General features: G+C 43.4%; 2 protein-coding genes and 1 non-coding gene across 7 annotated transcripts; all 3 read right to left on the bottom strand.

Annotated features, from left to right (window-relative positions):
- Positions 1 to 1,110: 1,110 nt before the first annotated feature.
- Positions 1,111 to 15,261, bottom strand: dtx4a (deltex 4, E3 ubiquitin ligase a). Of its 2 annotated transcripts, none has more exons than XM_068713265.1 (9): positions 14,649 to 15,261; positions 14,189 to 14,403; positions 11,360 to 12,539; positions 4,329 to 4,390; positions 3,839 to 4,000; positions 3,659 to 3,720; positions 3,203 to 3,523; positions 3,004 to 3,093; positions 1,111 to 2,896 (listed from the first exon to the last, which is right to left on the bottom strand). In XM_068713265.1, exons 2-9 carry the CDS (start codon positions 14,394 to 14,396, stop codon positions 2,666 to 2,668), a joined length of 2,316 nt encoding a protein of 771 aa, XP_068569366.1. In that variant the 5' UTR covers positions 14,397 to 14,403; positions 14,649 to 15,261; the 3' UTR covers positions 1,111 to 2,665. The 2 variants fall into 2 exon arrangements, with proteins under 2 accessions (XP_068569366.1, XP_068569367.1); XM_068713266.1 differs by having other exon boundaries at positions 15,019 to 15,261.
- A 314-nt stretch (positions 15,262 to 15,575) lies between these two features.
- trnaa-cgc (transfer RNA alanine (anticodon CGC)) lies at positions 15,576 to 15,647 on the bottom strand. Its single transcript has one exon. It is a non-coding gene; the product is annotated as a tRNA-Ala (tRNA).
- Positions 15,648 to 16,239: 592 nt separating this feature from the next.
- si:ch211-119e14.1 (YTH domain-containing protein 1) lies at positions 16,240 to 19,343 on the bottom strand. Of its 4 annotated transcripts, none has more exons than XM_068713260.1 (4): positions 19,154 to 19,343; positions 18,605 to 18,716; positions 18,168 to 18,302; positions 16,240 to 17,403 (listed from the first exon to the last, which is right to left on the bottom strand). In XM_068713260.1, exon 4 carries the CDS (start codon positions 17,399 to 17,401, stop codon positions 16,760 to 16,762), a length of 642 nt encoding a protein of 213 aa, XP_068569361.1. In that variant the 5' UTR covers positions 17,402 to 17,403; positions 18,168 to 18,302; positions 18,605 to 18,716; positions 19,154 to 19,343; the 3' UTR covers positions 16,240 to 16,759. The 4 variants fall into 4 exon arrangements, with proteins under 4 accessions (XP_068569361.1, XP_068569362.1, XP_068569364.1 ...); XM_068713261.1 differs by having other exon boundaries at positions 18,635 to 18,716; XM_068713263.1 differs by lacking the exon at positions 18,605 to 18,716.
- Between the last annotated feature and the right edge of the window lie 1,421 nt (positions 19,344 to 20,764).

The raw sequence follows: 20,764 nt of genomic DNA, 5'->3' as shown, positions 1-20,764 counted from the left end.
TTGCTGGGGTCCACTATAATTGTGTTTAATTGTCTCCGCACATTTGTTCATTCATTAAAGTGGAAGTAATCCAGACTACTAATCCAGGAGCCAGACTAATCTACAGATAAACTGCTCATGCGCTACTCTTGTTTTGAAGTAATGTACCCACATCTACAAAAAATCACCCTACATTTGACTAACAGGATCTATTTTCCAAGAGACTTTTGCAGATTTCTAATTTCATTTTGCTCATAATGGCAGAAAATGTCGCTATAACTGCACTATCTATCTATAACAGTAAAGTTTGCAAGTAAATGTGACCACTGTATGGTTTTAAAAAGGCAAAAAAAGAATCATGATACGCCTGTGGCCAAAACATTTCTTTTAAATTTAAATAGTCAAACACACCTTTTTATCCCAGAAATCATCAGCTACCATTTTGTTTCCCACAGAGAGATGTGATGTAATGTTCATGTGTTGGGAAAACTTCTGAGAGAAGAAATAACACATTTGTCCTCATACAAATGAAAAGTTAAATTCATAATCTGGTCTGTTATGACCAGTAGCAACATTAGCTTATGTTAGCAAACGGATTCTTCTCCACTTGTTCTACCGTTACACAAGGCTTTAGCATTTAGCATCAATTTGAATTTACACTTTGCCACAGCGTCTGCTGTTTATTTAAAGTTACACAGTCTTACTTTAAAAGGTGTTAAATTTGAAGTCCAGAACATATCTATTGCCTTCACATGGCCTCTCAACATGGCGGGGGCTGAACGGACGGCTTGCAGCTAACAGTGTCGACAGCAGTAACAGTGCATACAATGGCGACAGTGCTAACAGAGTCTTACCTGGAGGGAAAGGGGGGGTGCCATATGAGTGCAGTGTGCGCTCACATGCAGGCCGGCTGATCGGCTACGTCAACAAAGCAGAGAGAAACTCAGATTACAAAACACACAAAGGACAAGTGACTTAAATCTCTGCTCAGGTAGACATTACTCCATTATATTCTTTATATTACAAACTGTGTGAATGTTGTGCAGCAAGCACTTTAAAGTAATGAAAGCTGCCACATGTGGACTTCAAACATAAAAGACCTTACATATAAAATGAAGGAGTAAACCAGAGTAAAGTTCTGTTATCTCTTTGAACCTTAGAAAAACGTTTAATGCAAATTTGTGCACATAAAACACATACATACAGTACAGTGCATACAGTAAGTATCATAAAGTATAAATGCTTTTAATGTTGGCCTACATTAGTATGTCAACGCATACTGTTGTACATCTCATCTATTGTACCTCATAATAAACCGGTCCACAATGGACCGAATGCGAACTAACTGGACCACTTTGGCCAAAGCTGGATCCACAACAAGAGATAGTCTTCTGCACCTGCTCAAGGCAAAAACTACATATGACGAAAACAACTGATGAGCACATTTTGTAGTGTGATTAGAGCATTTGAGGCTGGTGTGTGTGTGTGTCCTACACAATAATACAGGAGATACAAGCTGTCCGGTTCATTTTGATACTAAGTAGAAAGCTCTGTGCAAGTCTGAGCTCAGGCAGGCGGTCCAATCCTAGCTTTTTGGGAATTTACTCCTCCTGGGGGGGGGGGAATGGTGTAATCCATAGTAGCCTTTCCTCTATCAGTTCTTAACATTAACGCAGATACAAGAAGACACAGAAAGCTATTAAATGCACCCATGCTCTGAGGGCAGAACAATTAAGGAATGTCAGTTTGTGAGCTAATCTAATACAAAATACTGGAGGAAAAAAAAGCAGATTTTTGTTAAAGAAAGGGGGCTGGTATATGGCATATAAAGTGTCAGGCAAACTCTGGTACACCAGCAGCTCATCTTAACTTCACCCCACACCTGAAAACAATGCAAAGAAAACACACCATATAAAACAAAATGTCTAATTAAAATATAAAAAACATGATAGAATGGAAACAATATCATATATCAAGTATTCATAATATACAACAATACAATAAAATAGAAATCAAACCTAAACAGGAATGTAGTTCTGGAAAAGTACCACTAGAGGTCAGCAAATATTCATGCTCAGATATCCAGTTATACATTTGAAATACTTATCTGCAATGACATGTTTCTTCTGCTTGTGGACTTAACACTTGAAACAACTTACAGACCTTCACTCCTTTTCAGTTTAACCTCCTGTCAGCTCCACATAGCAGCAGCAGCAGCAGCGGTAAACACTTTATCAATTCAGCAAAATTCACTTAGTTACATTCTTGAAATGAAGTCTCACAGTATAAATGACAGTTGTTGTTGTAGTTTTTTTTTTTTTTATCTAACACTGACTTGTATGTGCACAGTGGTCTCAAATGTCTCACTGAATAACATCTTCGATCTTGACACCGTTACTGCATTGGGAGAAAAAAAAAAAAGTTTTCCCCATGTATCGAAACTGACTCATGCAGTCATGAGAGACATCTTATTCCCAGCAAATTCTGCTGAAACACTTTCTCCAACGCTCCTGTAAAGAGTTTCGTTTTTTTTTAAGTTGCTGTGCACGTCTGTTGGCAAAAGTTCTCTCCGTTAATTTTTCTTTTTTTAACAGACTTTGAGAATAATTCGTCTGTCCGGCTGCGGATCCCGTTCCAGGATCGCGTGCGTTTATTCCTGCGTCTGCAGCGTTTTCAATGTGTCCGTTCAGTCTCTGGGCAGGCACTCCTCCTCGGTGATGCCCTGAGCCTTGAGCTCCTCCAGGACGTTGTCTAAGTGGCCGGGGTCGGGGTAGCCGTGGCCCGTCAGGTTGGAGCCGAACTCCGTCTTGTGGTGCACCTCGTTCCAGATGACTGTATCCGACTCGCCCGTGGTGCTGGATGTACCCACAGAGAAAATGAGCCGGCGGTCCCATGCTACCAGAAGAAGCCTCAGAACCTGGATGAAGAGATGCAGAAAGGAAAGATGATGCTTCATCATATAATCCAGTCACATTAACCTGAGCCAACACAGGAAGTTAACTGTAGAGAAGAGTTCTCATTTACCTTGCGTCCCTTGTCGCTGTCAGGGAGGTAGCAGTGTCTGGGGAACCCGCGGGCAGTGAAGGGTTTGCCTGGATTCGGGTGCTCTGGGCCCTAAACAGCAAGAGCAAGTTCATCACATCATCCAAGCAAAATCCAATAACGCTCCCCTGTACTCATCATTTAGAAGCTCGTGCTCATGCAAGCATGGGTAAGACTTTACCTGGATACCAGGAGGGATGTTATAAATGATACGGATGGTTTTGCAGTCCGGGTGGCCCGGTAGCGAGTGGGGGATGACGTGGTACTCCATCTTGCCCGGGGGCTGGTTGCCGGTCTTGACTCCGTAGATGGTCTTGCAGGTGGGACACTGCAGGCTGCCGTCCTTGTTGCCGTTGTTGTACATTGCGACGAGGCATTGGAGGTGGTACTGGTGGCCGCACTGTGCGAGGCGGCCCACCGACTCGGCCCGGGAGATGCCGCCCACGCCGGGGCCTTTGTAGCCCGATGGCCCGGCCAGGGCCTCCATGCAGATGGTGCAGTCCTGAGATGAGAAGACAAGGACGACTTATGACTTGCCCAGTCTGATACAGACAGTTTTAGGTTTAGCCAATTAAAACGGGTCTTTTCAAATGAACGAAAAAAAAGAAAAAAACCCCATCATGAAAGGAGAACTCACCTCCTCTGGTGGATTGCGGACTTTCTGAAGGTACCTCTTCACCACCTCCTCAGGGGTCTTTCCTAGGAGACGGAAACACAAAATAAGACGATCCAGTGTATGACCAGAATGCACACGGTGGGTGTGAATGCGTGTGGGTGAAAAAGCGGAAGCTCAAGCGGACTTCATCGTCACACCTACCTTTACGAGCCTGTTTCTTCGTGGTTTTGCGACAGCAGTGGCCCAGACCGGGGATGGGCTTGATGTCACTCTTGCTGACGGGTGGAGGATGGAGCACCAGCTTGGGAGGGCGGGTCAGGCAGACGGGAAGTCCTGCCGCGCTCATCAGGATGCCTGTAATGCCTTGATACAGCCAGCAGAGGGGGAATGTTAGACACTGTATTTGGGGTTTACTCAGTGAGTGAGGAGCCGTTTATCCAGGGAATCATCTATTAACCATAATCGTGAGGTCTGGTCAGTAGATTTACTAGTTCAATTTGGGGTTGAATGTCATTAAATGTGGTGTCTGTAGGACAGTAAATCAGTGAAAAGTAAAAGTTTATTTAAAGAGCTGGATGAAGTAAGATGCACCTTCAAAGTTTTGTGAGAGGACCTATTTTTAATTAAGCCCTTTTGATTGATTTAAATATAATAAGTAACAAAAAAAAAATGGTTGTATCAATTTCTTTACCTGCCAGCGCAGGGTGTACAGGACTTGATCCATTCAGGTTCTTCACTGGAACAGTTGGCACTCTGAAAAACAGGAAAAACCAACATATTAATCTTCAGATTGCCCACACACTAAAAAGCAGACGTGCAACCGGCCTAGCCACCTCAGGCTAGATTCCAGGCATCAGACGGGTCACATGTAAACAGGTGGAATGACACAGAGAATATTCCAGCTTCTAGTTCACTCAACGTGAGCATGCTAAGGAGCTTTTGCCAAGTCATGTCGAGAAACAAACAGATGCTGCTCATCACGACTTGACTTACTGTCCTATAATTACCAGGTACTTCCTGCTCTGTAAGGCTTAAGATTAGGATCGTGTTTACGGCAGCATTATCGACACCTGGCACGTGGCAAATTAGTTATTTTGTCTAGCCGCTATTTTTCAAAATAAAATGAAGTCACTTTCCACTTAAAATCAGGAGGTCAAACTAATTTAAGTGCACAAGGATGCACTCCTTAAATATTTCCGACAGCAGTAAAGAAACCCTTATCTAACTGTAAAGCAACTGCCTGTGTGTGTGTGTGTGTGTGTGTGTGTGTGTGTGTGTGTGTGTGTGTCTGTGTGTGTGTTCTTTGCGTATCTCAAGAGCCACTCATCCGGCCTACTTCACACTTGGCGGGTGTATTGCTGGGAATCCAATGGGGTGCTTTATCAAATTTGATGCAATTTGGACACGCTACAGTTCATGAATACACTTTTAATAAACAAGCACACAGCTCTGTGTGGCAGCAGGGGGCGGAGCCTCAGGGGTCTGCAGGCATCACTGAAATATGCAAAGCGATAAACGTTTTCAAGGCACCCCGGTAGCTGCTCTCGCATCTCCGAAAAAAAGATGGCAGCACATTTCTAGACAGGCGTTATTTGGATAAACTGACCACGCACTGGGAATCTTCACTTTATCGAATGAAAACATATTAAAACTTAAGAAAGTGTGATTCTCCAGAAGGCAGCAGCACCGCAGGCCGAGCATTCTGCCCGTTCTGAACAGGCACGTATTAAAGGGTACTAGTTTTAATCAAATGTCAAACCATCCTTCCCCAATGCTGTACTGTATCTCTGCTCATCAACAGGCAAAACACACATATAAAAACGCACAATAACCGTCACTATTACTATCCAGTCAGAGGTGTGTACTTACAGTGTGCCAATTCTGATAATAGTCATTTTTTGGACGTTGCTAGAAAACACCAAAGATTTTCCAGCAATACTTTCTACACGTCGCAGTATTTGACTTCCTCCGGCACTCGTCCGTCCCTGTCTCTCTCTTTCTCTGTTTGTGTGCGGCTGTCAGGTCTCCGTCCTCCTTTTGTAGGGATTATCCACCTGTTTCCATCTGTTGACCAAACTCTGGGCCAGAGATCCGTCACAGGCGGGGATTACCTTTCGGTTACCATGTCCCACTGCCAGGCCGCCGTAAGGCCGTCAGACACGAGCACATATGACTCAAACTGTTTTGGGCGGGATGATTTGAAAACATTAATAAAAAGCTATCCACTGAAGCTGCCCTCTGAACTCACTGTGATCTCTTTCACTGTAGCTGTAATGTTTACAACCCACAGTCCCTATTGATTAATGCTAGAATACAAAGAAGGCCAATCAAATAGAAGAGCTACATTTATGTGTTTTTAGGGGCCTTTGCTCCTCGACTACCTAGTGGAGATATTTGCATCAATCTATTTATCTTTTATGTATTTCATTTATTCTTTTTTTTTCTCACAAAGACAGCCCACCCTCTACCCTTTATTTATTCATTTATTGTCATTATTTTTCTTTTATGTATGTGGGTTGTTCCTTTTTTCATTTCTTTTGTCTGTCTTGCTGTTACTTTATTTTTGCCATTTAGTCTCTCCTCTTGATTTGTGCAATGGGAATAATATACATAAATAAATATTTTAAAAAACCTTCCCTAGAAACCTTTTACTGTATCTTTCTCCATAATTTGTATTTAATTACAGTTCATTTAACTACGTATTTCACTGATGTTGTTTGTTTTTGTATTTCTACTTCACGCATCTGTCTTTTTGTGGGTATATTTCATGTTTTATATAGCACACTGTACTTCTTTTACATATACTGTATGTTATACTTTACCATAGATTATGTCTCTATTGGTATGATGAAGGGCTTATGCTAAAAAGAAAATGAATCCAATTAAATTCAAAGCGGAGGGTGGGTGACGTTAGACAATGGTCTTTACAAAAGCATTTAGAAAAATCGTTCAAATATAAGTCTCCTTTTTTGGAAACATGTTAAAATGACTAACTGATTAAGATACAGTGTTTTCATGAGCTTGAAGATCCTATGCGTCCCTACAAATGATGCAACCATGACACAGTTAAACTTACAGTCAAGAGTTACTGAACTGTACAGTAGCGGACAATCTGATTACTGTGACACAAAGTCACAGATACGCGCTGGCTGACTGGGTCAAACCTGAGCATAATAAGCTGACTGACATCGGTGTGTCATATGATAAAACAGATCAAAGGACGGCGAAGGAAAGGCAGAGAAAGGATGGGAAACAAGCGTTGATTGGTCACGTTTCTTTAATCCCGGCTAATCTAGTGGCATTAGAGCAACCTCCATCTGGACCGCTGGATGACGGGAACACAAACCGCCAGCATGTGGCAACACACACACACACACACACACACACACACACACACACACACACACACACACACACAGACACACAGACACACACACACACACACACACACACACACACACACACACACACACACACACACTTTGCAGTGTAGGTTTTGTGACATTGACACGCTCGCAGAAATCAAACCCAGTGCAGTGAGAGGAGAAAGCATCACAACAGGTGTGTGGACCAAAGGCCACTCTCATCACCGAGACGATCGGTAACGTTAGCGACCCCTCGGACTTTTAACACTTCACTCAGAAACCATCTGCTCCGTTTCACTTCAGGCAAGCAAAACAACAACAAATGTTTTTTAAAAGATATATAAATTCCGTTATCAACCAACTTGGAATCATCGTTAGTATCCATTTTTAATTTATCTCACAGTTGCTTGTTTGTGTTGACGTGCGTCGATTTGTAGTTTGTTTTTGAATGCGTCATTTTATATATCATATATATATATATATATTCTAGCTTTTGAAGGTTTCTTATCTGCATTCTGCTTCTTGTACTTTCTCTTTGCTGCTGTGACACTTGAGATCAATAACGTTAATCTTACCTTATCTTAACCGGTACATGATAAAGGGCGTCGCTCTAAACAATGAAGAATCGTTAACAATTAGCACCATACTGCAGCTCCCTTCAGCTCTACTAAGCCTTTGAATGTCTTTTAGCTCACTGTTTCGATTTTCAACTTGGTTGACTCTCAATGCTGTCGGCAAAAAAAACAACCGACACAGCCTGCTGACCAAACTGCAGACAGGCACAGTTAGCAACTAGCTGGTGAACAAAGACGACCATTGAGCAGCTGGCAGACAAGTGGTGGCTAGATTTTGAAGCCTTAAAATAACGCTGGGAGCTATTGATTCTGAGGAACATAATGATTCTTTGTTTTGTTTTTTGTTACTTCCGGTGCCCTTGCTCGGACCACACCCGTCTTCAAACTCTGCCTTCATTTTGAGCTCAACTACACACGTGTTTTGTGACTTGGGGACGCTACCACAGAGACAAAATCTGTCCTGAGGGTCAGAATTATAAACAGCTGGCAAACTCCTAAAAACTCTTCTGTGGAAGCTTCTGCTACAGTAGGTGTGTCCACTGACTTTTGCCCTAGAGGAACTGTAAGTTAAATATCAGTTACTGTACATGAAATGATAAGTGGAAACCCTGCAGAATAGGCAAACTGCTAAAACATCATGTCAACCGATGAAGGCAATGCTTCAAAGGGTCAATTGTTTTCTTCATCAAATTACTCAATACATAAATGTGAGCCTAATTAGCTTCACGTACTTAAGCGATCTACCACTGGGTCCACCAGCTTAAGGAGCCGCTTCCCTCCTCTGCTCCGGTACCCGTGTGGTGCCAGTTATGAATTTGGGGATGAAGCAATAAGGCGATGACAGCAGGAGGACTGAGTGGCGCTTAGAGCAAATAGAGGGAGAAAAGAAGAGCGAACGTCGGAGTGGTGAGCAGAGAACCCCCCGGCGGATGAGAGACACTCTTCTCACCTGCTGCTATCGGGGTGAGAGCAGCAGGTGCTCTCACCCCGATAGGTTGAAAGAATGGGTCGGATGGGTCGGTCACACAGCTCACCCGACACAAAATACAGATTACCGGAGCAGGAATATTAAGCCTGTGGTGTTTGGTATTAATCTGAGGCTTAGCTGGATAGCTAATGCGAGAATTCAGAGAGTTGGGTTTCTCTACTGGGGCAATGTTGGGTTTGCTCACATGGAAATTCTCCTCAGCATGTGGTCTTTAAAGAAAAAAAAAAAGAAAAAATCTGTGCAGATCATGCTAACGCGACTGCATGCGTTTGATTCATGTTATATTCGAGGCAACTGCAAAACAAGTGAAATCTAGAGCACCCCAGAAATGTCGCTGTCAGAAATGTTATAAAAAGAAAGGCTATAATTGGAGTCTGTTGCTAAAATTCGTAGGACGCTCACAGCGAGGCGTCAAAGGAGAACCAGCTGCACAACTGACAGCAATGATAAAATGATGAAGGAACAGCAGCGCTCTTGGTCCTCGAGTCTTCCCGTAACCTCTTTACAACATCTTGCTAATCAGCGGCCTCTGGCTATGACATCTGGACACTGTGTTTGATTTCATTCATTAAAACTGGTTCCAACGACTGTTGTGTTTGAGGACAAATAAGAATATTCTGCTTTGAATAATTATTTGTGTCTGATGTGGATTTTCTACAAAAAAAAAGTTAAATAGCTTTTAAAATCTCTTAAAAGTACTCCTCCAGAAAAAAAAAATCTATAAATATATGAATATTTTTCATTTTGAAAGTCGAGATTTCTAGAAACAAGATATTTCCTACTTCATAGGAAAGTTCAGTCTCATAAGTCTGTGCACTGGAGGCTTCGGGTGCAAGTTGCACATTAGCTTTGTGTTGTCACAAAGTGACCACAGTCAAACTTTTCCCGGTCTTCAAGTGTCAAACTCCGCACAAATCTTAACAATAAGCTTTTCTGGGAGGAGGGGGGGGGGGGCTTTATTATTAGCATGCTAATTTTGTGTTTACACTATTCTGAGAGCTGAGCCAGACAAGTCTGCTGCCCTCTCTGGTGAATCGAATATTAACGTCCCGGTAAAACGGTAGTTGGAGTGTCTTTAGCTTCTGTACTGTGAGTATTTCCCAGTGAAACGGAATATTTGAGCAGTGTACCATTGCATTTATTTGAATCAAATCCTTCGCATTTGATTGGGCCGCTAAAAAGTGGGCGGGCTCAGAATGTGGCGCTGTACGGAGCCAAGTCCCCAGGAAGACATAGTGGCCAAATGGGTTCGTCCCGAGAAGCCATTGGACCAAAAATACTTTTTCCTATAGACTTACATTTGAAAATAATCTGTAAATAATATAGATACATTTGTTTTGAGGTAAATCAACTTCCCAGTACTATCGCTTGACTATACACCACAAACAATATACTACACACTTGAAAAACACTGATTTAAACCATTAGGTCAGACTGAAGATACGATCCTCAACACAATAAGACTAAAGGCCCAGAAGACGACGACCGAAAAACACCTCCAATTTTTTGTCGACATTGTGCTCGAACTCAAGAAGTCATTACATTACAGTCATTTAGCAGACGCTTTTATCCAAAGCGACTTACAATTCAGTATATATCCACACATATTGGGGTTAAGTGTCTTGCTCAAGGACAAATTGACTAGACTAGTAGAGCAGGAGCTGGGGATTGAACCGCCGACCCTCTGATTGAAAGGCAGCCCTGCTCTCCACTTAGCCACGGTCACCCCGTACAAGAACGCCACGGATGGAAATATCACGCGTTCCATATCGATGGGGACACCCCAGATGTTACACACAGGTTCCAGATGTGTTCTTTACAATCAGCCCAAGTTTCAGTTATCCAGATATCTCAGTAAACCTGCTTTATGAAACAAGCCCCTGGTCCATACTGGTTGCTACGGTTACCAGCCCCGGTTGCTGACACACACACACACACACACACACACACACACACACACACACACACACACACACACACACACACACACACACACAACCACAAAACATTTCCAGGCTTTTCAGATGTCTTGAGGCCCTGAGCGACAAATTGTTTGCATGAAGAAGGATATACAAACTATGTACTGTACGACCGTGTGCGAAGTAAATCCGTGATTAAGCGGTTGCGTGGCGAACGTCTGGAATGTGAAACACTTGCTGGGAGCTCGACTCGTTCCGCGTGAATGCACGTCATTGTTTTTCCGTGGAAGTGAACGCGCCCGAATACCCGATGGACTTTTGTCACGAAGATGAAAGGCTCACGAATGCTAATGAGCGCTGATGTCAGACACTGTGTAATGAGGGCTTCAAACTAATTAGAGAGCAACTGTCTGAATTGTCTTACATTTCTTGTTCAGTTGGTCTCGTTTGGCTTCACATACAGTATATTGATGAGGGATGTGGTGCCTGAGAGGATGTCGTTGGAATGTCCCATCAAACATTAAACAATAAGTGCCCATTAAAACCAGCTGGCACTCAAACCGACACACCGCTTATTGACTTTTTAATAACACAATTTCTTTTATTATTTTCCGTATTTTTCTTTCTGATTGTTTCTGATCAATACAAGCGACCCTTTTTACATCGCACATCTGCATATGATCCACTGGTCATATAATAATATTGATGATAGCAGCTTTAAACTAATCATGTGTCTAATTCAGTTTGCCTTACAGTCAATGAATTAACTTTATTTCCAGAAGTTTCCTTTCCTTTTCTTAGACAATAGAATCTTATTGACTGTAAAAGAATATTTTGACCAAACTGATGTACTACTACAGTGGTTGTGTACTCACCCAGAGGCAATAAGGGCACGCGACTGAGCCATGGCTATACGCTGCAGCGCAGGTCGGCTCAGCCCCGCTAGGCTGGACCGGGGCGGCAGAGGGGCTGCGCAGGCGGCGGCACCGGACGAAGACACTGGACCCAGGACGCGGGCCGAAGGCGACGGCGTGCAGGTGGAGGCAGCCGTGGAGATGAGAGGCGGGCCCGGAGCGGGCGCTGCAGGGGCGGAACAGGGGGCAGAGAGGGAGGACGAGGTGGAGGGGTGAGGGGGAGAGGTGGCCGCAGACGAGAGGGCGGTGGAGGGCGGAGCGGGAGGTGGGGGAGGAGGGGGGAGAGGTGGAGGAGGGGGTCGGGTGGAGGAGATGGAGAGGGCGCCGGTGGCCGAGCTGAGGAGGGAAAAAGAGTGGGGGAAGCCTCCTCCGTAACCGAGGCTGGCACCGCCGACACCACCGCCGCCCATGAAACCTACACCTCCTGCACCACCCATACCACCCACACTGAAGCCACCCGTCGCCCCAACTATGGACGTCCTGTGGGGGGAGTATGACCGAGACAGGGAAGGAGGTCGAGGGAGGGTTAGAGAGTACGACCCTCCTGGGACGGGGTAACTGCTGATTTTGGGACTAGGTGGCTTGGTCTGTGGCGGTCTCCGGCCCAGAGTGTGAGCGGACATGGCGCCCGCTTTGACGCTCAGCACCAACATGCACTGCTGACAAGCGCACGGCTGTCCCAGGGACGTGATGGCTGAGGCCGGGAGCGCCCCGCTGGGGTACGCGCTCCCGTTTCCAGTCCCACCGCTGCTCATCCGCATCCCCATGCCCACTCCGGATACGTCCACGCCGAGCAGTCCTCCGTGGCTGGGCATGGACATGGGCCCCCAGGCGTGGTGGGATTTGGGCAGGGGCCCTGACACCAGCGGGTAGGCCAGGTCGGAGCGGCGCTGGATGCGCCGGCAGCGCTGCGTCTGCCCGTTGATTTGGGTCATGCTCTCGAAGTCAATGAGGTAGCAGAAACCCAGCGGCGCCAGGTCCAGCCAGGGCTGCTGGCGATCGCGCGCTGCCTGGATGGCGATGCCCACCTCCGTGTCGTACGCCGTCCAACTGCCAGCGTCGTTCTCCCACTCCCACAACCAGCCCTGGCCCGGCGCTGAGGTGGGGTCGTAGAAGCTACGTCGTACCGGTCGAAGGGTACCTGAGGCAGGGATTAGGAGGTCAGAACAATGCGAAAGACTAATGCACAGTGTTTGGATTTTGACAAGGCGCAACAGCTGCTAGCAATACAGTCATATTGCATTTGGACCAAATCTGTGAAAAGCACTTTGGACCGATTCACTGAAGAGTGATGAGAGGTAGCTGCAATAGGAGGTAAGAGACTGACTGTGCTACTATTTACCGCAGACAAGTAGATTGCAACCCTAACAAATTCAACATGTTTGTGTTTGCTCGCTAAGAATTTGGGCAAACAGGTTGCCCCTGGTAACAGCACACGGTGTTCTGAATTCTGATTGGCTGGCAGCCTCGATCCGACCCAAAAGCTGGCTGTGTTTGCTTTCCCAGGGTGTCCAGAGAAACTCTACAGAGCCTCCGTGCGCCGTAAAGCCTCCACACTTCAAATCCTGTGTCTGAAACGCAAGAAGGGGCGCAAAGAATTTTCTGGAGGATGAGGGTGAGCTTGAATCCACAAGTGTGAGATGAAAAACCTTTTTGGGATCACAAGGCAGTGTAAAAAAAAAAAAAAAAATCTATATTTATATCTACATTTTCCCATAGCATACTTACAACCAAGCATTTTGAAATACATAGGATCAAGCACATATAGCAAAAACAACAAAAATAATCTCATATATGACAAAAGAAAATCATGTAAAAACAATTGATATAAAACTTAATTTGAATTTGGAACATACAGTTTGTGTGGCACAGTCTGCTTAGACATTTAACAAGACAACAAGGGGGTTCATTCATGAGATCTGCTCCCATCGACCCCATTTCACCAATGACCTCAGACTCCTGAAATTCTCCCCCCCCCCCCCCCCCCCTCTCCTCTCCTCTCCTCTCCTCTCCTCTCCTCTCCTCCTCCTCCTCCTCCTCCTCCTCCCTGTCTCCTATTTAGACTGGGGCACCCTGTCTGCCTCCCCCCAGTTCAGCTTCTGCTGGGTTTTGGAAAACAACTTTCACAAAGGCTTTTGTCAGCCAATGTTTAGAGAGAGAGAGAGAGAGAGGAAATGTTGGCTTCTCTGCCAAAGTAAGATGCCTGACAACTGACAACTCCCTGCTTTGTCTTACTGCCTCTGAAGCTTTGACTTGTGAAAGACGGTTTCTTATGCCCGTATGCTGCTATAAAAGACAGTGGTGCTGAAGACAGTAAAAAAATAAATAAATAAAATTGGTGTCTGTGGCTGTGACTGGACACTTCAGCTGCTACTGTGGCCTATGTGCCGGTTGCAAAACACACACAACCAGTATGACTCACTTCAACCAAACCGACACCTTTCAGAATCGCAGAAAGCATCTCTGCCTCACCTTTATATGAAATGTCACATAATACAGAAAAGGTTTAACCTATGAGGAGACTCGACTGGGGAATCTAAATGGAAGAAAAAAAAGAAAAAAGAATGGCATAGTCATGGCTGCAGGAAAAATAAGAAGCCACTCTGCAACAAAACACTCCCAACCAGGGCATCAACTTCTGGAGCAGAATCAACATCAGGGATTGCAAAGACATAAAGTAGACACATATGAGCAAAATAAAAATATAAAATAAATTTGAAAAAGGCCTCCACCTCAGGCCAGGCCGCGCCGTTACAACCTAACGCCCCGCGCGCCTCTCTGCCGTCTCACCTGTGTCTTGTCGGAACTGGTGCATGGAATGCAAGTCGATGATGTAGGGCGAGAGGCGAGAGTCCACCTGGCCGAGGACGACACTACCACACCGCGGGTCGCTCCGGATGACTGCCTCGATGTGATGACAGACAGCCGGGCTGTAGGGCCGCCAGCGTCCGTGCTCGTTCAGCCATTCCCATACCACCACGGCGGATGCTAGTAACATCCTACTCCTGCAGAGAGAAGGGGGGGGGGGGAGAAAAAATAATAATAAAACTGACAAATACGTATAGGCTAAAAACCGCGAGGATGATTGGGCGTTTAAAGGCAACCTGCTGCCGCTCCACCGTGCATCCCTGCGCACAGCGGCGCTGCATCCATCTTGGACAGTTTGCAAGCCAGATGTGTTTCCTATCTGTGAATATAAATATATATATATATATGTTTTTGTGCCCATGACACGACGTGCAAACTGTACCTTCCATGTTTGTAGTTTCGGTTATGCAGCAATTAGTAGGTCCTTTAATCACACGGCGAGGGTACAGTGAGTTTCAGACGCGCCGAGAAGCTTGATGCAGGATGGTTGCATTTTTACTCCCTATGCAGATGAGTGACGTCTACTGAAATCATTTCTCCGGCACAATCAAGTTAGGGTGAGAGGAGAAAATGCAACTTGGATGCTCACGGTGGTGCGGCACTCCTGAAGTAGGTTACTGTGGCAGAATGGCTCTGATCGTGCACTGCTAGTTTTTTTTCACTTGTTTTTCTTTGTGGGTTTTTTTGTACTAGATCTGTGCTGTCGGTGAGGGAGGATCAGGTTCCTTAAAGCAAATTATTGACATATTTACCGGGTTAGATGGGCTCCAGTGTCTCCGGTCAAATCACAGAACAGTTTGGGTGCTTTAGTAGCCTAATGGTCCATCTGTCACTGTGAGAAAGTCTTCAGTCTTGAGGTAAAAAATCCCGTATTTCTGGTTACATAATTGCTTTGAGAAAGGTGTCACTACACACAGTTGTGTTTACTTTGACTCTTGCATACTTATTGTTTCTTCCATGATGTGTCGATCGAGTGGCTCTCACCCACCACTGGAGATAATTTGGCCGGTGAAAAATAAATGTTTGACACTCGCACTTGCGTGAACACTCCCACGCACACACACACACACACACACACACACACACACACACACACACACACACACACACACAAATACGCTCCTCGAACGTCCAATCCGATTTGAGCCAGCGATCCGTCTGGCCAATCACGAATATGTCACATCTCACGCGCACATTGCACACTTTACGCTAGTATGAACTGTGTGTTAAAATGTTGTTTAATATTTGTTACTATTTACATAACAGCTTTAACACATGTACATTGTCTTGTACATAAGTCGTAAAAGAATGGAGATGCCGGGGATTGAACCCGGGACCTCATACATGCGAAGCACGCGCTCTACCACTGAGCTACATCCCCATTGATCGCTTTCAATGGAGAGAATTGCTCTTTTTATCTATTAAACTATTAAATGAAGTCGCGTAATTGGTAAAATAGTACTAAAAGGATAGTACTTAGGTAAAAAAAAGACTCTTTTATGGATTTTGTTATGACAAGTATAATATTTTGCTTATTTATGACAATGGTTTTGAGTTTAAAGTAACCTTATTGTGTTTTCATCTTATGGTATCATCATTATATCCTTTAATCAAAGCAGAGATATATAAAGCTTAATCTTATAGTTTTGCAGTTCAACATTCTGATCTATGTTTACTTCACATTACGCCACAATGTAACTCACAAACAATATGAAATGTCACTTGATGGAAAGTTTGACTCCCATCTACATTAATATGAGTCCCGCTGCAACTAAAGATTTTACTGTTAGTATTCTGCCTTCTCAGTTTATCACTATAGCATCAATCCACATTTGAGAAGCTGGGACCATCTAAATTTTGTAAATTTTTTTGCCTAAAAAATAATTAAAATCTTCTGTGGATCGCTCAATCAATCAATTTACTAATGTTTCAGCTTTACATATGATATCAACAACAATACAAACAACGTCAAATCCATTTTGTGTTTTCTTATTTTAATTTGCATGTAAATTAGAAATAAACATTCAAAGTTATAAAAACACATGAGTCCACAATAAACAGTATGCAATAGCCAGACACAATGATACAAAGTTTGATTTGAACCGTTTTACAGGTAAACATTTACACACAAAATGCAATCCATTTGTTAATCTGCATATTTATAACAGCTTCATCCACCAATCACATTTTTATACTGAGGCCTCAACAGGAAGTGAAATAAAGACAAAACCGGTAGCTACCAGTGAGGACAATGTCTTTAGCAGTGAGCGGTTCATAGGGTGATTCCAGTATTTTAGACTATAGAGGCTGACACAAAGAGTTATTGTTTTTTTGGCAGTGTGTAACAGCAGGAAGACCTTCATGTTAGGAAATCAAATTTACAGAGAATATATTTCAAGATGTAATTAGGGAGACTTGGAGTCATGACCTCAGTAGGATATTACTTCTGAAGCCTCCCTTGTAATTTACCTTTTTTTTTATTTTATTCTGTACTCACAGTGCAGTCACATCACTGTCTATGGCCATATCTCCCTTTTCCTCAGACCAGATGGCACTTCCAGAGAAGTGCTTTAGATCTATCACCAATCCAGCACCCCCTTTTGCTTCACCTGTACCTTCCCCATCTCCCACCTTCTCTCCCGTCTGTCCCTCAGCCTCCGCCTGATCCATTAGTCTGTCTTGCTCCTCTGCTTCCAAACTCTCCACACTTGAGTTGTCACGTATGTCACCTCCTTCTCCCTTTGCCCCACCACACTCCTCCTCCTCCTCCTCCTCTTCCTCCTCGTCCTCCTGGTCATCTCCCTCGCTGTCACTCCCTTGGCTACCACCCTCCTCCACCTGTCCCTCCTCATCTTGGACTTCCTGCATCTCCTCTCCATCCTCATCAGTATCACTTTGAGGCCACAGCTGGACTCCGAGACGTGTCCCCAGAGCTAACGCTGCACCTCTCACCCGGTCCCTGACCCCTCCTTCCTTATACACCATGCGCCGCACGGTGTATTCTCCATTGGCCTCCCTGTTCAACTTCTTGTACAAGAAGAACAGCAACACAAGCAGGCCTAGTAGGCAGAATAAGAGGATCAGCACGGTGCGAGTGGCCGCATTACTATATGTGATGTCATCAGAGTCGGCCATGCCTGAAGAGAGAGAGAGAGAGAGAGAGAGAGAGAGAGAGAGAGAGAGAGAGAGAGAGAGAGGGTGTTACCATGGTCACACATTGGGATTTATTCATTTCTTTGAATATGTTTATACCCAGTGTAGTCAGACAAATAGTCAGACATTTTGGGGAATTCACTCATTTGCTTTCCTGTCGTTGGTGCCCCTCTCTCGTCCGTACAGTTCATATGTAGCTGAAGCAGCTAGTTAGCTTAGCTTAACATAAAGGATGGAATCAAGGAGAAAACATTTTTTTACACTTCATTGTTTTGTACAGAGCCAAGCTAGCTGTTTCCCCATTTTTATTCTAAACCACGCTAGCTAGCATTAGCTACATATTTACCGTTCAGACATGAGAGTGGTATCAAGCTTCTCATCTAGCAAGAAAACAAATGTGTTTTTTTTTCCCCAAAAGGTCAAACTATTCCTAAAGTAAGTACGTTTTTTTAAAATATATTTTACTTGGTGTCTTGTCATATAAAACAATAGCCTACTATATGCCTTATGTGCATGGCAGATTAGATGATTACCAGCAAATGTGAATTTCACGTTTTTTCCATGAAGCTATCAAAATTTCATCAGAGGAAATATGAAACAGGTTGACACTGATGCTGAACATTATGTGGACTGTTTGAACTCGGCCTCAATCCACGGCTAAGTCCTTTCCAAAAGCACCAGAAGTCCTCTCATTCAAGCTGTTGATCCAACAAAACTGAGGCAGATTAGATTTAGAAATGTACTTTACCTCCTTAGAGTAGAGTAGAAAGATCTCACTGGCTTGGAGTCACAGTTACAGAATGGCAGAAGTCAAACTCCTTGTACTTTAAAGCAGTTGTAAAGTTGTCATCAGGAGATCCATTGGTTGATTTATATTAAGGATCTAGAAAAAGAGAAAATTAGAAAACTTAATCATGATGCATGGTACTTCCTGCTAAACCATCAGATGGCTTCACGTAAAAGATTACCCATTCACTTCAATTGCTGTGGCGTTTGTGGTTTAACTCACCAAATAAATGCATATAATACCGCTTTAAAAAACTACGGAAGCTGCTCAGTTTGAACATAAAATATGTATTTTTTTCAATCCTTACATCTAATCCAGACACAATTACAACCACAGAGTTACCATTTGTGCTGGCTAACACACCACCAAAGGTTCATAATTGCAACATAGAAACGTACATTGGAGATGTGACAGGAAGTCTGTATTGCCTTTATCTTATGTGACTGTAAACTGGCTGTGCTGTCTGGGCTGACAGGAAGCGAGCAGACCGCTCGCAGCGTTGCTGGTTTCCTGTCAAAAGGATATTTGAACAGCATCAGTCAGCCTGTCACGGGTGGAAACTTTTTTTCAGTCATGGTTAATTAGACTCCTAAAGATCAGGCAAGAGTGTTGCAACATCATGTTTAATGAAAACAATTTAAATACGAATGTGAAATAAGTAAATGTACTTAACATGGATTTAAAGCTGAAATGCATGAGGATAATTTGTGGTAAATTACTGTCTGAAATACTGTAGTTATACAACCATTTAAAACATAAAGCACATTAAGTTCAATATTTAAGTATATCTGAACTCAACAAATATGAATATATAAAGTTGTAATTAAATAGAGAAGAGATCACATCATGATTAATTAAGAATAGACTAAATGTGTGCAGCAAAAACGAGTTCAGATAATGTTCAAAATATTTTAAAAAGGTATAGAAATAAACTGTAAAGAACTTACCCAAGTTGTGACCCGAAGATAAAGTTTGAGGTGTTTGAGGAACGCAAACGCTGCTAAGACACTGACTTGTGTAATTCTTTGTAATTTTGAACTGTGCGACAGCGTGTGTCTGTGTGTGTGTGTGTGTGTGTGTGTGTGTGTGTGTGTGTGTGGAGGAGATAATAAAAACGAGAGAGGGGCTGATGCATGACATGTGGTGAAGAAAGCTTGCTGCAGCCCTTTGAGGTAGGAGGAGGCTGGAGGAGGTGAGGACACATTAAAGACAAAATCAAGCCGGGTGTGGTGGAAAACAGATAAGAAAATATGCAATTATTTATGGAAAGAGGAAGACTTTTTTTATTTTCTCCCTGCAAAGTTGACTTTCAGTTTGCAGCACAGGTGCAGATTACATTATGCAGCATATATCAAGTGCATTTTAAAACATTGTCCTCCTCTTCACTAACTAGAAGTCACAGGAAATACATGCTACAGTAGGTTTATTTCCTGTGACATATTTCAACCATTGGTGGGTTGTCGATAACAGCTCAACTCCACAAAGGGCAGCTGAGGTCAACATGATGCTATGCTTTGTAAAAAATGCTTACCATCAAAATTGTATTTACTTTTTAAAGTAGAACTTATGTATTCTTGACCTTACTCTGGAAAACAGGAGTCTAAACATGTTATGTGAGCCCAAGACAACTCAAAAACTAAACCATGATCCAGGTCTCTTTGATTTACACAAACATATAAAAATATAAAGGTTTTTAATATACACTACAGACTTGAACTAAGAACTCAAAGAGCACAGCTTAATGTGAAACAAGAAGACCACATCCTGTTTTCTCTCCGGAGGCCAGGCAGCCACAACCCTGACACCCAACAAAGGCAGTCGTATCAAATCTGTACAGTCATTTTACACCATTTGTGAGAGATTGGTGTGAAAATAACTACAGTGTTAAAGTGTATTCAAATATTTTATTTATTTGTTTTGAATTATGAGATGAAAAAAATCTCGACAGTCTTATTTCTCTGCTTTATTTCCTGGTATATTTCTGTTCTTGTGTCTTTTGATGTCAAAAAATGGTCGGAGTTCTATACTTTTGCAAGGAAAATGTGATCTAATTCTAATTCATGGGTTTACAAAATGTTTATTGGAGTGCATACAGTTAATTAAGTACAACAACATCCATGATACATCTGAAATAAAAATGTGCTCCAGGGGAACCTTTAGCAGTTGAAATCTTCAGGTCACACTCGACAGGTTTGTTGATTTCTCTCAAAGTATTTTAATAAAGTGATTGTTAGTTATATAATGTATTGCCTTCTTTTGGCCTTCTTGGCTGTGGATGATCAGTTTGTTTAGGTGACCGACTATAGATGAGGAGTTCCAACTAATGATGGCTGTAAAACTCAGAAACGGTCTTTCACTTCTCTCTGACACTGCAGCATTAGCTCGCTGTAGTTTATATAGCATGCATGGCATCAGCTGTCATCTGTGGGAGCTCAACGCCTTTTTTTGCTCTGTCAGCTGAATTGGCCACTCTTGGACCCAGATTAAGTTCATGCTGTTCATGCTTTACTGCTGTTCATGCCCTACTCTGGTCTGTACAGCTCATATGTAGCTGAAGC

Source organism: Cebidichthys violaceus, unplaced genomic scaffold (assembly GCF_023349555.1).
Source record: "Cebidichthys violaceus isolate CVI_PGR_0920_01 unplaced genomic scaffold, fCebVio1.0.p SCAF_19, whole genome shotgun sequence".
Lineage (NCBI taxonomy): Eukaryota > Metazoa > Chordata > Actinopteri > Perciformes > Stichaeidae > Cebidichthys > Cebidichthys violaceus.
The sequence above is the reverse complement of the archived record's forward strand: the minus strand, read 5'-3'. Positions and strand labels throughout refer to the sequence as shown.

Excerpts from the sequence above, each read along its gene's own strand:
- dtx4a (XM_068713265.1), bottom strand. The coding sequence starts at position 14,396 with ATGTTACTAGCATCCGCCGTGGTGGTATGGGAATGGCTGAACGAGCAC. Across the intron at positions 3,524-3,658 it reads TCCGCAATCCACCAGAGGAG|GACTGCACCATCTGCATGGA; the intron begins GTGAGTTCTCCT and ends TTCTCATCTCAG. Across the intron at positions 3,094-3,202 it reads ACATCCCTCCTGGTATCCAG|GGCCCAGAGCACCCGAATCC; the intron begins GTAAAGTCTTAC and ends CTTGCTGTTTAG.
- si:ch211-119e14.1 (XM_068713260.1), bottom strand. The coding sequence starts at position 17,401 with ATGGCCGACTCTGATGACATCACATATAGTAATGCGGCCACTCGCACC.